General features: G+C 32.5%; 1 protein-coding gene across 2 annotated transcripts; it reads left to right on the forward strand.

The window, feature by feature from the left end:
* Positions 1–12,277: 12,277 nt before the first annotated feature.
* Positions 12,278–15,740, forward strand: LOC133822625 (protein REVEILLE 1-like). 2 transcript variants are annotated; one of them, XM_062255021.1, is made up of 7 exons: positions 12,278–12,443; positions 12,558–12,613; positions 13,388–13,432; positions 13,544–13,655; positions 13,764–13,825; positions 13,957–14,376; positions 14,497–15,740. In XM_062255021.1, exons 2-7 carry the CDS (start codon positions 12,602–12,604, stop codon positions 15,157–15,159), a joined length of 1,314 nt encoding a protein of 437 aa, XP_062111005.1. In that variant the 5' UTR covers positions 12,278–12,443; positions 12,558–12,601; the 3' UTR covers positions 15,160–15,740. The 2 variants fall into 2 exon arrangements, with proteins under 2 accessions (XP_062111005.1, XP_062111006.1); XM_062255022.1 differs by having other exon boundaries at positions 13,549–13,655.
* Positions 15,741–18,163: the final 2,423 nt, after the last annotated feature.

Raw genomic sequence — 18,163 nt, forward strand, 5'->3', positions numbered from 1 at the left:
ATGAGCCCCATATTTTCTAGAGTGGACTTATAAAGGATATTGTCAGAACTCCCGTTATCTATCAGGACTTTGTGCACCCTTTTGTTGGCAAGTTGAAGTGTGATGACTAGAGGATCGTTATGGGAAACTAAATATGTGAGGCATCTTTTTCTGTAAGGGTAATGGGTTGAGATTCAACCCTTTGTTGCTTTGGAGCTCGTGGTTCATGCTCGTAGGGAGAACAGTTTCCAATTTTGAGCTCATTTACATATCTCTTTTGGTCATTTCTGCCTGATTCAACAAGGTGCGGTCCCCCGAAGATGGTTACCACATCCTACCCATCTATTGGGGGATGTCGATCATCCTCCCTTGCTCGGGAAGTGTTATTATGCTGGGCAGGTTGCGCAGAAGTTGCCCTCTATCCAGACAATGCTTGATTGGTATTCCAATTTCTTATATACTGTCTGAAATATCCTCTCGAGATCAGGCCTTCGATCTCGTCTTTCAGTTGTCGGCACTCATTAGTGGTATGTCTGACATCCCTGTGGAATCTGAAATATTTGTTGGTGTCTCTTTTTGATTTTTGATTTCGCATTGGGTCAGGCTGCCTAAACGAGACCTGATTCTCATTTGCGAGAAAGATATTTTCACGAGTCTCATTGAGCTCGGTGTAAACTGTATAAACAGAGAAATACCTGTCTCCCTTCTTCTTTTTCCCCTTGTCTGCCTCTGAGTTATTCCCTTCATTTTTCTTCCTTTTTGAAGGGTTATCTCCTGAGAGTCGAGACATTGATGGGGTAGCTGAGGTCGAGGGTGAGTTAACATTCATCGTAGTAATTATAGTGGGATGATGGGTCAGTTATAATGTTGACCTTGCCTCCTCCATCGACGAATCTCTGAGCCCTTTTGTTTAACTTGGTTATTGTTCTTATCGTTTTCTTTGCATATCATCCCAAAGAGGACTTCCTGGTACTATACCAACTCAAACAACCACAAGATGACCACTGTCAAGATCGTTACGGGCTCGCGCCACCTCTATGTTAAACCTCGCCAGGAAACTTTTTAACGACTCTCCCGGCTGTTGTTAGACATTGGTCAAGGTCGAGGCCTCGGGCTTGACGCTTACCATGGCTTTGAACTATTTTTTAAATTCCTTCGCCAATTGATCCCAAGACGAGATCGAATGTCTTTTGAATTTTTCGAACGAGTTTTTCGCTGGTCCTATCACAGTGGTCGGAAATAACATACACCTGAGTTCTTAGCCAACGTTGCCGACTCACATGATGGTATTAAACGTGCTTAGGTGGGTGTACGGGTCTGAGTTCCTGTCAAATGGAGCTACATGGGGTATCTTGAACCCATGAGGGAATGGTGTGTTTGAAATATGTGGAGTGAAAGGCTCGAGCTCCTCATCGGAGTCGTCGGCCTTGTCCCTGTTCCTTTCATCCTGAAGGAGCCTGAATGCTCTTTCGTGCTGATTAATTCTCTCCTAGACCAAATCCAATGGAGGCTGAGCTTGTGCTTGGGGTAGCTGGTTATTGTTTATAGAAACTCTAGTTCCCTGTCTCGACATAGGGTTATATTGATTCCCATATACTGGCTGCACAAGTTCCTTCAGCTGTTCAAATGATCGCGCAAATCGGGGTTTGAGGGATTGGCCTGCCTTCGATTCTGGTTTAGATGATCTCGAAGATTAGGATTATTTCCATAATTCCCAGTATTCCTGGTTTCAGTATTATATAACCTAGTGAGGTCTAAGCTCCCACTCATAAAACTAACATTTCGTTCTGATTGATGGGTTCGATGGTTACGAGGTGGGTATTCCACCGACCCTTCTGCTCCAGTTGTTTGTGATCTTGACATGTGGCTTCCCGCTGGTTGGGCAGCCCTATGTCCTCGGGTCACCTCTCGCTCGCCCCCGTGTCCAAGTCGAGTTCGTCGGTTCCTGTCTCGGCTGCCACTTCGAGATGGCCTTTGTGGTGCATGCTCTCCTGTCCAGTCCCTTTGAGGAGCTGGCTGGGGTGCCTCTCGGAGTGGTGAGAGGTGTCTTATAAGAGATGGTTGATGCCTTATAGGCGATGGTGGTGGCCTCCCATTGTTGGGCCTGGAAGGTCCAGAATTGGTCCGGACTGGTTTCAGGTTATTCCTGACAGATTCAGGGTTAGAGCTCTGAGCTGTTGGGGGAGCTCGGTAATTCCCTGTTCTTGCAGTTACCTCCACAGTTGGGTTTCCAACAGTATTGGCTTGAGTATTCCTTCCAAGGCATTCATTGCTAGTGTTTTCCCTGGGCCTTGGCTAGGCCTGCTGAGCCCCTTGTTTGGCCCTTCTAGCGGTCGTGCTCCCGCGGGGACGTCCTCTGGGCCTTCGGGGTGGAACCTGGACCTCAGTGGCCTGCCTAGCCAATTCTTCATTGCGCCTTGTGGCTTCTGCCAATTGCTGACGCAGTTGGCAATTCTCTAGTTCCACGATGGGAATGTACCTCTCAGGATTATAATAGAGGTCCTCACCAGGCCTGGGAGCGGGAGGCCCCCTGGAGTCAGATGATGCACTCTTCTCGTCTAGACCGTGGTCTGTCATTGGTTGCTTCCCAAGCCTCCGTGGGTAATCTTCAGTGTGAGGAGTTTGCTCCTCAAGTATTTGGGGCAATGGTCGCCCACCAGCTCCTGGGTTGTCCGCCGTGACCATTAGTAATGCAAGGGGTTTCTAATTAAACAATCCAAAGATTTGTTTAATGCTCTCAACGAAAGCACCACATTGTTCATGTCGTTTTTCATTAACTTAAATATGAAGCACACTAAACAAATATTCAGAAAAGAAGAAAAGAACAATATGATTTTTACGTGGTTCAGCAGTTAAAAATCTACCTAGTCCACAAGTCAATATTATTGATTCGTAATACTCTCGCAAAGCTTTCTCAAAGCAATTCAACAGAGTAATCTCAATACCAGATTGTGCATGCCTACAAATGAAAAATACTAGGCTATTTATAGGCCTGGTTAGGAGAATATATTCCTTTGATTCAGGGAAGTTACAACTAACTATTCTAATATGAAATAAATGTAATTAAATACATAATACCCCATGTAATTAGGATTTAATTATCAGATAACAACAAATCCCTAAAGAATAGGGATCTCCTAACAGCTGTAGTATAGAAAATGCGTTGTTGACCTTGAATGCAAGGTTAACGCACTTTCGAGATCGACATAAATTCGAGCTTGTTATTTCGGTCAGCCTCCTCGTCAGCTGGTGGTTTCATCGAACTCAGTCTTCGGAGACCAATACCTTCGAGCTTGCAACTAAGACTTGAATAATATCCATATGCGTCGGAGCAGATTCGTTCTTTCGAGCTTGATGCTTAAGCTTGAGCCTTTAAAACTTGTGCTCGATCGCCAACAAGAACAAGTCAGGAATCATGCATACAAGTGTTCAGCCAATGCTTGTTTTTTTTAGCTTGCACTTTTCAAGCCTACATTTCGGTGCTCATTTATTCATCTTCCATAATTGAGTGTAACACCATTTTTTATATTTTATGGAATACTCATGTTTTAAACTTTTTTTTTTTGGCAAAAATCACCATATTGTGTGTCATTTCTCTTTTATCCATAAATATAGAAACTAACCTACTTTTTTTCATGTTTTTTTATAAACTTAGAGGAATTTACAATCTTAATTAATAATTTTATTCTTTTGTTAAAAATATTATATATTTTTCATATTATTTAGATTACTTCTTTAGAAAAAAAAAAGGAATTCTTCAAATTTTTTATATTCCCTATTAAAGATCATAAGCATATATTAAGAATAAAGTTGGAATGTCTCGTATTAAAATAGTAACAGTTGAAATTAATGACATATTATTCTTTATAACTTATATAATTTTTTAATATACTTTTGTGATGCAGAAATTAATGATATTATTTTTGTGCTTTTATGATATTCTATATAAAAACTAGCATTTAATTAAATTTTAAATGAGGAGTTTCAAATAATTATATAATAAAGTCACCTTTGACTCTTAGCATTAATAAAGAGAGAATAAAAAGGAAGAAAAAAAAAGGAGATTATAAAACCATTTAATTATAATTTTACTGTATTTCTGTTACTAATACGCATATTTATCAGAATCTTGAAATACATATGTAATATATGAGAGATATTAATTTCTTTTAATGACATATAATATGTTCAATAATATTAGTGTATCAAACTTAACACAAGAGAGTACAAAGAATCTAAAAAAAAGTACTAATTAATATATATATATAACGATCCATACACATTTATTTAATTTTATTTATAAGATTTATTAATTATTTTTATTAAATTTATATCATATTATTATGTAAATTTTAAATAAATAAATAATAGGGAAATTCCCTGGTATACTAACATTTACTATAAAATTTCAATTTTACGGTACAAGTTTTACTCTTTTATATTTACTAGGTATAAAATACGTGCAATGCACGTTATATTTCGGTGAAGCAAAATATAGAACATGATGCCTCCATTTGGTGCATTGTTATGTGCACGTACAAGGCACGTGTTATAGCATTATAAAATCATCATCATTATAAAATTATCATAATCATATATAAAATCCAACGAAATCTTCAATAATTTTGGGCACGATCGAAATTCTACTGCTGTTTGACAATATCATAAGTCGTCTGAAATCGTTCATTGGGACGTACTGCCTCCTTCTGTGTTATATATAACACATATAATTAATTATTATCTTGTTAAAAATATATAAACAATTAAATAAAAACAAGAAATGGTGGCGATGATTGTTTTACCATCTTAGTTACCGAAAAGTCGATTTCAGTGTGGAACCTATCCCAGACCTGAAAAGTAAAAGAAAAAAAAACATCAACACTTAAAAAATAAAAAATCAAATAATTTTTCTTTTTCTTTTTCTTTTAAGATAATTGGAACATATATATATATATATATATACCCTGTCACATAATTGGGTTTTACAAATATCAATCAATGAATGATTTTCTAGATGTAAATGCGCTGCAACTTTCTCCACACGAGCAAATATTATCTGAAGATATCTTTTGTATTGTTCTAGCTCTGTCCATTGTATCACAATTTCAATCATGAACTCTTCGCCGTACATATCTTCCAATGAAGGAATCACCTACACCAACACACAAACTTAATAATATCATGTTTTTAATAAAGAATCTATATGATTTCATTTTTATTCTAGTTAAAAAAAAAACCTATGAATTAAGTCACGGAGCTTACATAATTTGAAATCCTTTGTGTCAAAATGCTCTCATATTTATCATAAAACTCACGAATTACATAATGCCAAAAACCATGTATGTCTTTCGTACAGAAAATGTTGTAAACAGCTCTGTATAACATGGAAATGGGTAATATGTTAAAATATAATTAACGCAATTTATTATTAATATATGTTTAAACTTTGAAAATCAAAAGGGAATATTATATTTACATATATATATACTTACGTGTATACATTCATTCTGTCCTCCATATTCCATTCGTCTCTAACATCTTCATCAAGTTTCATATGTATTTTACGAATCGATACATTCACAACCACCATTGTATCTCTTATAATTTTCTTAACCACTTCTTCACGATTGTTTCTTCTAGTCTCTTCATCATCAACAGTAGTAATTATCAACAACTTTGCCATACTTCTTGATTTTGATGAATTGAGTACTTCTTGCTAATCACCAAATATATATATGAAAACAAAATCAGGGAAATTTTTTATGGTTGTGTACTCTTGAAAGGATGTGTACTTCTGAAGGGTTGTGTACTCTTGAAAGGATGTGTACTTCTGAAGTGTTGTATTGTTTAATTTTTTTAACATTAATTATTTGATTGTGTAAAGAACCAATTATTGTATTTTTTGGGAATAGAAGCAATTGTTCAGTTTGGATGACTTATCTAAATTTAACTTTTTTTAGCATATTCTGTTAAATTCGTAACAAATTCTGTTAAAACATATCAAAATCCGTTAAATACTAAACTCTGTTAGATAGCCACTTATATAATAGGTAAGATATTGTATTTTTTTCAATTATATTATTTCACTAATTTAAAATTTTCAAAAATACGGTCTACTTAAAGCTAATACACTTTTTTATTTAAACGTTGTTGTCTACCACTTAACAACTTTGTTATATGATGATATGCATTTTTATCAATGCCTCCAGATAAACACAATTGAGTTTGTGGGTTTGCTTCTCTTTATTAATTCATTACCATCATCTTCATTGTACTCATATATATATATAAATATATATTATTTGTTGATTAAAATGATTATGAGTGCGTTCCATTTATAAGAGAGAATTGAATCAAATTGATTCCACATTTTATAAAAAGTTCTATATATATACATATATGATGAGAGTAAAATACTTGTAGAACTAATGTTATTATAACAATATTAATTTTAAAATAAAAACTTATTAAAAATTATGATTAGGTTGTTTTTTTTTTAAGTTAGACAATAAATATGACGAACGAGAAATTTTCCTAATTAATTTGATGATTTTTTTTAAAAAAACAATCAATATAAGATCAAAGCAACATGATAATATATGAGGTTGCTACAATTAAATATTAACACAAACATAAATTTAATTAACCGTAATAACCTCATATGCAACCTAAACTCTATAGTAACCTTATTAAACGTTATTTTGAATTCATCATATGTCTAATGATATTGTTTATAAGGTTGTTTTGATTGCTTTATTAGATGTTTCGGTTGATTTGTCAATTTGATAAACAATGATGAAAAAAAAAGTTATTTGGATTAAACTAAGCAACCATACCAGCAACCTCATATGCAACATCAACAACATGAGATGCAACCTCAGCAAGCTCCTATAGAACACCAACAACAACCTTAAATATGCAACCTGAGCTGCAACTACCTCATAAATTTAATGAAATAGTATATGTTTCTTTTAACTTGTTCTGCAACCATTAAAATTCCTAAGCAACCCATAATTCTCATAAACATTTTATAAAGCAACCCTTGAAAATTCTGAAGCAATTCTATGTAATAACTTATTAAGCAACACATAAATCACACATGTTAAGCAACCCATAAATTAACCTGTTAAGCAACCTTGAAGCTCCTTACGCAATCCTTAAAGCAACTTCATAAACAACTTATTATGCAACCCTAGAAACTACTTAAGCAATCCATAATCCTCACAAAACAACATGTTAAACAACTCTCTAAACTCCTAAGCAATCTGTATAAACAATCTATAAAGCAAACTCTTAAGCAACTCTTGAAAATTCTGAAGCAAATTCTACATAACAACATATTAAGCAACATGTTAAGCAACTCATAAAACAAACTGTTAAGCAACCCTTGAAACTTCTTACACAATTCTTAAAGCAACTTGATAAACAACGCATAAATTAACTTATTAAGCAACTCTTGAAACTCTTTAAGCAACCCTCGATAACAATCTGTTAAGCAACCTTAGAAACTCCTTAGACTACCCATAATCTTCATAAGCAATCTATAAAGCAACCTCTTAAGCAACCCTTAAAAATTCTAAAGTAATTCTATATAACAACCTATTAAGCAACATATAAAACAACATGTTAAACAACCTTAAATATCCTAATCAACCCATAAAACAACTTGTTAATCAACCCTTGAATCTCCTTACGCAATCATTAAAGTAACTTGATTAACAACTCATAAAGCAACATGTTAAGCAACCATTGAAACTCCTTAAACAACCATATAAAGTTTTATTTATATAGTTGCAAAGCAACATAAAGTTTTATTTTTGTAGTATCAACAATTTCAATTAACAAGTCAGATTAAGAAATAACACTTATCACCACAACTCAAAATTAGAGGAAAAAAATATTGAAGGTGGGAAGAAAAGCATTGAAGGTTGCAACCTCCTTTATTTTATTTCTTCAAAACAAAAACTTAAAAAAAGGAAGGAATAATTAATTTAATTAAAATAGCATCATAACTTCACATGGACATTTCCAAGTTTTCAATTTGACACATTTAACATTTTCACAATTATAAAATTTTCCCCAATATTATTGTACGCCCTAATTTTCCACGGGCTATTAGCGAGCTGAGATATGGAATAATAATATCAGCCACGTGGCCGGAGGTGCTGTTGTCAGGTCCTACCTCTTTAGCTCGAGGTAACCAAAGGTTTACCAAGATTATTTAAGGGTCGAGTCAGGAATATGAAGACCGAAGGTCAAGAAGGCATCCAGCTCGAGGCACGAGCTGGAGTTGGAAGCTGTGACCCTTTATAAAGTCAACCACGCAATGTAAACGTGCATATATCAGACATCACGTGTCTGATATATCCCTGAATACTCAAACACACAGCATGAACGTGCGTGTTTAGGCACCCACGACTGGATTGGGCCGTGCAGCCCATTATCCCCCTTACCTATTGATTAGACCACACTTCATTTGTCAGGATTTAGGAATTAATCATGAATGTCACAGTAGTGACATGATGGGTAAGAATGTCACGGGATGACCCCCTTACCAACTCACAGGTGCCCTCTCCTATAAATATGGAGAGCCTGGGAGTTGCAAGGGGTTGGATTCTATTGTATAACGAAATACCTTGTAAGAAATACCAAAGTATAGCAATAATATTGGCTGGTGGAGTAGAATGATTTTAACCTTTGAACCACCTAAAAACGTATTCATGTCATCAGTCCATTTTAAGATCATTCATCTGTTTCGGTTCATTATTCAGCACTAATCTCTTTCTCTTATTTTCTTAATTACCTGTTGGCGAAGAATCGCGTCAACAATTATATTAATAGAATTGTTGATCTTCAACTTTGGTTCAAGTGACATATATAATCATGAAAATGAGAAGATCAATGATATCAATACATACTATATACTTGTTTTTTTTTATATATATAAATGCAGCTACTCCACGTGTTGAACATATACCCACATAATTTTACATGTACAACACCCATAATTTATGATAATATATATATGATTTAGTTTATATATATATATATATTTATATATATAAATAAACATAAAGTTCTATACATGGTACTCATGTAGCATAGAATCTAAAAAAAAATTAATAATAACAAAACATACTACATATACCCATATTTGACTATGCTTTATTCACTTTGAAATTAGACCAAGATTTACATTATTTGTAATATTTACTTCAAAGGCGTACTATTGTGCAAATTGTATTTTTGCAAAACATCTTAAAGGAATATATTAATGAATGGATTCTTTAATTAACGTATTTTTGCATTACAACTTTTGTATATATGTATTAATGAAAAAAGCCATAAATAATATTACATATAAAAGAATGACATAAATATATTAAATAAAAAATTAAACCATATTTATAATTTTAAATATATATAATATGATAATTTTTTTAAATATAAATGATAATTTTTTTAATAAAAATTAAGATTATGTATTATATATTATTATTATAATAATATTTTATAATATTATAATAATAATATTTTATAATATTTAAATTTATATTAATATAAATATTAAAGTATTAGGCTTGTATTAAATATTATTATAATAATATTTTATAATATTTGAATTCATATTAATATAATTAGTAAAAAATTAAGATTATATATTATTATCATAATAATATTTTATAACATTTAAACTTATATTAATATAATTATTAAATATTTAATTTTGTAGTATATATTATTATAATAATGATATTTTATAACATTTGAATTTAAATTTATATTAATATAATTAATAAATATTTATTTTTAATTAATTTTATAAGTATATTCTATTAAATATTTAGAATATTTCGTTAAAATTAATCAAACAAATGGTTAGAATAAAAAATTCTCATTATTTACATTTTTTTTTTATTTTGGTATAGAAGAGATATATAGGATCCTTGTATTTGTTTAAGTTGAGCTTATAGGTATTTAGAAAGAGAAAGGAGATAAAGGCATAAAGGGGCGTGGAGGATGAGATGTCACTAAAGCGCAGTGTATCTATGGTGTGGACCACCTCATGTCATCAAGACTCTCCTCTACTATTTTCTACTCTCCACACTTTTGTAGATCACATAAAGATACTTGGCCATTCTTTTTTGTCTCCCTTATTTGTTTTATAGTGGCTCTAAATATTTTCAATATTGTTTTGTTTAATTCATTTTTTAATTTTCTTATTAATTTTTATTTTTTATTTTTTAATAGTAATGACTCTACTTCCTTTTTTGGGCACACAACATTTCTGGAATTTTCAATATTTGGTCTCATCCATGTATAAGAGGATTTTAATTAGATACGGCTGACTGACTTGTGAGCAAATTACCAACTTTACTTGTATTATTGTCTCATTTTATAGAAGTACAACATGTACAAATTTTAAATCTTAATATTTATTTATTTGATTGGAACCGAGTTGACACATTCAATTACAAAAAATATTATTAATTAATGTCACATACAAAACAAATCACTAAGTTACAAATTAAATACCATAGAATAATAAATTAGTAGTTTATTATATTGAAGTTAAGAAGAAAAAAAAGCGAATCATCCATTTGCAAGTTTTTTATTTTAATAAATTTCTTTAATGAGTGAAATATTTAAGAATAACAAATAAATTGATAAGTCATTTAACAATTTCACAAATAAATAATATGGTCATTTTCATCATAAACTGAATATATAAGCAATTAAAGATTTCTCCAACGTATTCAATCTACTTTGAATAGATAAGAAAATATTAAGGGGCACTGTAACTATTTAGTACCAGACGATATATCTTCTTTTTATATATAAAAAATGTGTAGATAAGATAAATTTTTGGTTATTAATGTTTTTTTTTTACTATAATAGAATATATTTTTAAAATTAATTAAAAATAAATATTTATTAATTATATTAATATAAATTCAAGTATTATAAAATATTATTATATATTTATTAATTTTATTAATATAAATTTAAATGTTATAAAATGCCATTATTATAAACATATATAATACAAAATTAGATATTTAATAATTATATTAATATAAATTTACGTGCTATAAAATATTATTATTATAATAATATATAATACACAATAGATACATTATATATATAAGTGTTTTGGTGTACAAATAATATGATTGCGTAACTAAATACTAAATTAGAATATCATTTATCTTTTTTATCAATAATAAAGAAGTTTAGTTTTCAATCATTAAAATGTGATTTGAATAATATCATAAATGTTTTGTATCTTAAATAACGTAGTTTGTGATTTAAAATATTATCGTATTATTATTTTTTTTAAAAAATTATAAATAATATTTTGATTTAATTTTTCTTTTAATATGTCAATGTCATTCTTTTATATATAATATTATTTATTCACTTAAAATTTATATTACAATCATAAAATTTAATAAAATTAATTAATAATTTTTTTAAATAAAACTAAATAAATATGTATTATACATTGCAGATTACTTGGACTTAGTATAACTAAGACATATGTGAAGTGCATATAATAATAATAATAATAATAATAATAAATAAGTTTAAATATTACTCTTCCTACTTTTTTTTTGTTGAGAAAATTACTATTCCTATTTTAGTATGCGAAAATATATAGTAAAATACATAACAAATGCAAATAAAGATTCATCAAATTAATTTTTTATTTAGATTTATAAAAAAAATTCTCAAAATTTTTGTCCCAAAAAAAAGATAATTTGTGTTAACTCTAGTGGGACAAAGACCATTTCATAGTTCAAAAACGAAAATTTAGGTATTTTTCTTTAGTAATTTTTAAAAATATTTGTTAGTGGATAAATAGTATATATATGCAATATTTTGCATTGAATCAATACAAACGCAAAAGAAAAAAAAAAAAAAAGGCGCGTGGAGTTAAGACTCGCAATTCTCTCCACTCCAGTCCTGTCCCGTGCTGTGTCTGGTCGAAGAATCCCAATAATTATCCATTGAGATTTAATATCTTCCACATAAATATCAATTAGCTTTTATAAAAATAAATAAAAAATAAAAATAAAAAGTACGGGGCACGAGAAAGTGCCGCGTGTCAAAGCACTCGTTCGTTCACAGCCACAAATTCTATAAGTCGCTTCTGGACTTTCCATTACTCTTTTCTAATTTAAAATTAAAAAATAATAATAATGGAATTTCTGACGTGGCATCCCCTGCCCTCCCTTTCTTTCCACAATCTCATTTGCTTTTTCTTCAAATTTCTCTGCTTCTTTCTTTCTCCTCATTCATGCTATTCTTCTCTCTCTCTCTCTCTCTCTCTCTCTCTCTCTCTCACATGTCTTTGTAAGAAATTTCCTTTTCTACTCTCCTGAAATCTGTTTTCTCGGGAAAATTCAAGGGAGCTGGTTTTGAAGCTACTCAGATTTCCAGTTATTCCATTAACCTTACAGGTGAGTTTCTGATTGACTTTTTCTTTCTTTCTTTGGGAGGGGGCTACTGGTTAGAAAACCCAATGATGGGAAGTTGAATGGGCTGATTTTAACTTGTGAGGATCGAAATTGCAGATTTTCTATATTGAAGACTTGGTCTTTGTCCTATTTTTACAGCCATGGTTGTTGAGGTATGTAATTGCTCTGTTTCTCATTCAAATTAAACATTTGTAACGAAAAACAAAACTATGTGTGTGTGTGTGTGTGTATTGATGATATTTTGACTGGTTTGTATGTATCTAAAGAAAGAAAAAAATTGGGATGGTTTTAATTGGTCTTGAAACACTTGAGACTGGTGGTGGCTAATGACTAACTTAATAATTTCTAGATTAACTTTGCTGAAGAGGAGTGTAATTATTATGATGCATCTAGTTTTTTTATTGTGTCTATCTAGTATCTATACTTCTTAGGTAGAATTATGTATGTATGTATGTATGTATTCTAAGGAAATTATGAAACATAGTTTATTGGTAAAAGGCACACTTACAGAATCTACCCTTTTGATGCAATGAAAAGAATTACATAGATTATTAGTTTTCAAATTTTGGAGAGATCTTTTAAGAAGCTTGGAATTGAAACAACCTTTAGACTTGTTAAGCCTAGTGTTTGGTGAAAAGTGGATCTTTTATTCCTTTATGTGATAATGGGTTTCATAATTATATTGGTATTTACTGAATAATTCACTGTCTTTTTCTTGGTGAGTGATGGTTTTCACGTGGCCTCTATTAGGTTTAAGGTCATACAGTTATCTATTGCAGCTTGATTTGGAATTGATGTTAATTATTATATAAAATGACTACGTCCTTGTGAGCAAGATTCCATTGTTTAATAATCTAATGTTGTGGGAAGAAAGGATCTAAATTGTATGTTTCTTTTGTCTCCTCTTTCCTTGGGACACCGTACAGAGTGAAGACATGGGGTTGACAGAGATTTATGAAAGTGCACCTAAGGTTTCAATCTTCTCATAACTCTCCACTGAGGACCTTTCTATTTCTGTCCAAAATTTTGTACTTGATGGAAGTTTTGGTATGAACTATTCTCTGTTTTATCTTTTTTTGAAGGCCAGGAAACCTTACACAATTACAAAACAAAGAGAAAAATGGACGGAGGAGGAGCATCAGAAGTTTCTTGATGCCTTGAAGTTGTATGGTCGGGGTTGGCGTCAAATTGAAGGTGAGCTCTAAGCTTTTGCTTATAGATTTTCAATTTTGGCCCTCCTGTCACGCTAAATCACTTTTTGTTTATAATTTTTTTTTTTAAATTCTTTTTATCTTCATGTAGAACATGTAGGCACCAAAACTGCTGTTCAGATTCGAAGTCATGCTCAAAAGTTCTTCTCTAAGGTGGATGGCTTAATTTATATTTCTTATATTGTTGTTTGATAAAACTTTCTGAAAAGTCATGATATTCACAGACCATGGAATTACACTTACATTGTTATCCATGCTCATATGGCTTTTCGTACTTGTTTCAGGTAGTTCGGGGTTCAACTGGGAATGTTGAAGGTTCAGTGCAACCAATTGCGATTCCTCCACCAAGGCCTAAAAAGAAGCCTATGCATCCTTATCCTCGTAAATCAGTTGACTCTTTGAATGTGTCAGTTTTACATCAATCAGAAAGGTCGCCATCCCCAAGTTTTGCACATACAGATAAAGGAGTGAAATCTCCTACTTCAGTTTTGTCTAGTCACGGTTCAGATGCACTGGGCTCTGCTGCTTATGATCAGCATAATAGGTCTCCATCAATGTCGAGTACAACTGATATGCATTCAATCGGTCTGTCTCCTTTGGAGAAGAATGGTTGCTTGTTATCTAACTCATCCAATGAAGAGAAGAGTTCATTGCCTGCAAATCAATTCTCTGCCAGTCCGACCATGGAGAATGTCTTGTCCTTGGTATGATGATTTTTTTTTTCTTTTAATTTATCACTTGGGTTGTTTTGTTATGTATGCAATTAAATATGCAGTTTCACTATAGTTCTAACATAGCCTTCTTTAACCTGTGCTCTCATACAGAAATCTGAATTAGGTGCCAAGGACACTGAACACACTAAAGAAGAGACCAAACTATCAACTTCAACAAGTTTTAAGCTTTTTGGAAAGATAGTCTTGCTGTCCGACCTTGGGAAAGAACCTCCTTCAGGTCTTGAGGGTTCCAAAACATTACAATCTAACCAAATGCCTGTTTCAGAATTATTTCCAGATAAATTAGGCACAGATCTGTCTCTTGGTGGAATTGTTGGTGACAGTCATCCGTTGGCTTGTGGTGCTTCTATTAATCTGTTAGAGCAGCAGAAAGAAAGTTCTAATGTGGTGAAAGGCAATGCTTCTGTGCTTCAGTGGTCATGTAATTACATCACCACAAACAACAACCCAAGCATAGAAGAAACATATCTAATTTCTTGTGCGGAAGGAAAATCCAAAGATAAGGAAGTTCAGAAGGAAAGGTCTTGTACTGGTTCTAATGAAGGCTCTGCTAGTAAGGTGGAAACTCTAGGAGATACAAACATAGAAGGCGTCGATTCCTTTTCTCAAGAACCTCGTACCAAAGTGAGTGTAGAACCCTGCAATTCTAGGAAGGGATTTGTGCCATACAAGAGATGCCTAGCAGAGAGAGACAATATGTCATCGGCAATAAAAACTAATGACCGGGAGAGACAGAAAATTCGAGTTTGCTGATAATTCCCATGACCAACGTGTCGGCATATCATTATGGACCAGAATAGGGAGTGGTTTAGAAGAGAAGTGGAATGGAGCAAACTTTTACCTTAGCTTTTTTTATTTGTTCCCTTCCCAGTAGAGCTCCCAGCATTTTTCTTTTCATGGAAGAAGTGTTTGAAGCTTCCACGTTAATGGGTTCTGGTGTTCATTCACTTCCCCTCCCAGAAGTTTCAGAGTTAGAAGAATGACTCGGACCAATTGTGAGAACCAAGAGTGCAAAGCACACAAACTCGTAGCTTTTCAAAATTGTGCCTTCAGGTTATTGACTGGCTATGACAGAGCAGAGGCATTCCCATTCCTCAGTGTGGTGGAGCTCTGAGCAACAAGAGTGGTTATTGGTGCTGACAAGAAGTGTATGATTGTAATATTTGGTTAATAAAATGAGGGCAATAAGGAATAATGGTATTATTCCTAGATTGGAAAATTTTGTGCAACCAAACATCAAAATCATCGTAGTTCGAAGCTGTAAATCTATTAAAATTGTATATTGTAACTAAGAATTTGTAAATGAACTTTCTTTAATCTCTTTTAGATTTGAACTATTTGACTGGGAAAGCACAATTTTGCTCTTCTTTTGGGAACAGAAGGTATATAAATTTGGACTATCAATATATTCAAATATATATATATATTTTTTGATAACTGAGGGTATCAGGGGCCCCACCTCCTATAATCCCTCGAGGCTCTGGCACTTGCAACCGGCATATTTAACCGGTATTCGACCTTGAGACTGCCATAGTGGCCCCAAGAGGTATTTAGACGCTCGTGGGGAATCGAACCTGGGATGGGTAAGGTCCTCAAGTTCGCCCTTACCACTTGAGCTACCTCTTGGGGCTATCAATATATTCAAATATTATACGCAATAATGTGTTCCAAATGATATTATACACATCCTAATAATTGGTACATACTCAAACTATAATTAATTAAGGCTATACATCATGTGATCATCTTCTCAACATCCCTATTATTAATTAAGGCTATACATCATTTGATCATCATTTGGTAGTTTCGCGAGTGGATGATCTTGTTCAATCTTTTTCAAGTCCATTTCCAACTACAAATGAATGATTCAAAAGCATCTTAGCTGATGGTCTCTTGCATGGGTTGATTTCAAAGCACTTGATGAGAAAATCTTCAGCTTCTTTAGAAATTAACTTCTTCATATCATCATTCCACTCTAATTTTTTGGTTAACAAAAACAGAACAATCTTACCAATTGCCCAAATATCAGAACATTGTTATTGCTTTTGAACTTCAGCTGTACTTAAACATTCAGGAGCCCAAAACTCTAGAGTTCCTCTAAGAGGAATGGGAGTCATCCTATCATCTCCCATCTTTGACCAACAATATATTCTCTGGTTTTAAGTCACCTTTCTCAAGAACACATTCAACTCCTTTCAGAATCGATTTAGTATATCATTGCGCTAGCGACTCATCACACCAAATAGAATTCTCAATAATATAAGTCAAAGATCCAGACGAAGCGTCTTCCAAGAAGACATTATACAGCATTGTTTGATCACTTTCAGTACTGATTAGTACTGATGGTTGTGTCATCTCCAAAACACTGAATTATAAAAGGACAGCCTTCAAAAAGGTCAAGCATTATCTTTTCATTACGTAGTTCATCACAACAAGAAGCTGAAGCAGATTTCATAGCCATTAGAGGGTGGAAACCTTTAATGGTGGATCGTGCTCCCAGTCGTTCCATCATCTTGGCCAAGTGAACTCTGCTATAGATGCCTTTTCCAATCAACCGGCTTCGAACCCATTTGACATTCTCAGGGTTGATACTTCGTTCCGGCTTTGGTTGATTATAATGAACAAGAACATGATCATCTTGTTCTTGATCTTGAAAACGGTCATGATCCTCCTTCTCACGTAATAATCTCTTCATTTGTGTTATGTGTTAGATTAAAAATTAATATAACAATCCTAAACATATTGTTACATAAAATTTAGAGGATGGAAAATGTATATCTCCAGCTATTCATCTTCATAATTTCCACCTATCTACAAAAGGTAAAAGAACAGAAATTAGAATAGTACACATTAGCAATATTTATGGAAATATTCCATCCATTTAATTAGGAAATTCAAATTTGCTAACAGATAAATGTTACCATTTAATATTGAATATTTTTTGTCACTTTGATATTGAATATTCTAACATTCTCCCACTTGGCTAACATACATTGTATCACTTAATCCCAACGATTATCCTTGTTAAATAACAAACACATGAATCATGGTGATAAGTCATCTTTTTATGACGAGTAATATCTTCCATGTATTACAATATATTTATTATATAACAATGTACTTTATGTGGGTATGTACTTAAACGAATAAACCCTATGTTTATTCTGGTCCTATGAAGATAAAATTTTCTCAAATAAAATTAAGATGCGCATAAATATGAGAAAAACATCAAAATAAGAGTTTCATTGATAATAATTTCAGTTTGTACAATAAATTTACATAAGGGAACCAAGTCCCATGTTCACTACATGATCCTTGAATTTATGAGGTGGCAAGCCTTTCGTCATAGGTTCAACAATCATCAATTCAGTGCTAATGTGTTGAATGACCACTTTATTTTTCTTTAACACGTTCTCTCACGACTAAGTACTTTATGTCGATGTGCTTGCTTCGACTAACACTTTTGTTGTTTTTAGCCATGAATACAACAACTGAATTGTCACAGAACATTCTCAATGGCCTAGATATGGAATCTTTAACTTTAAGGCCTGAAATGAAACTCTTTAGCCATACACCATGCGATGTAGGCTCAAAACATGATACGAACCCGACTTCCATAGTAGAAGTAGCAGTCAAGGTTTGTTTGTTACTCCTCTATGATATAGCTCCACCGACAAACATAAACACGTAATCGGAGGTTGATTTACGTGAATCAGTACAACCAGAAAAGTTTGAATCTGAGTAGTCAACTACTTCC

Source organism: Humulus lupulus, chromosome 3 (genome assembly GCF_963169125.1).
Source record: "Humulus lupulus chromosome 3, drHumLupu1.1, whole genome shotgun sequence".
Taxonomy (NCBI): Eukaryota; Viridiplantae; Streptophyta; class Magnoliopsida; order Rosales; family Cannabaceae; genus Humulus; species Humulus lupulus.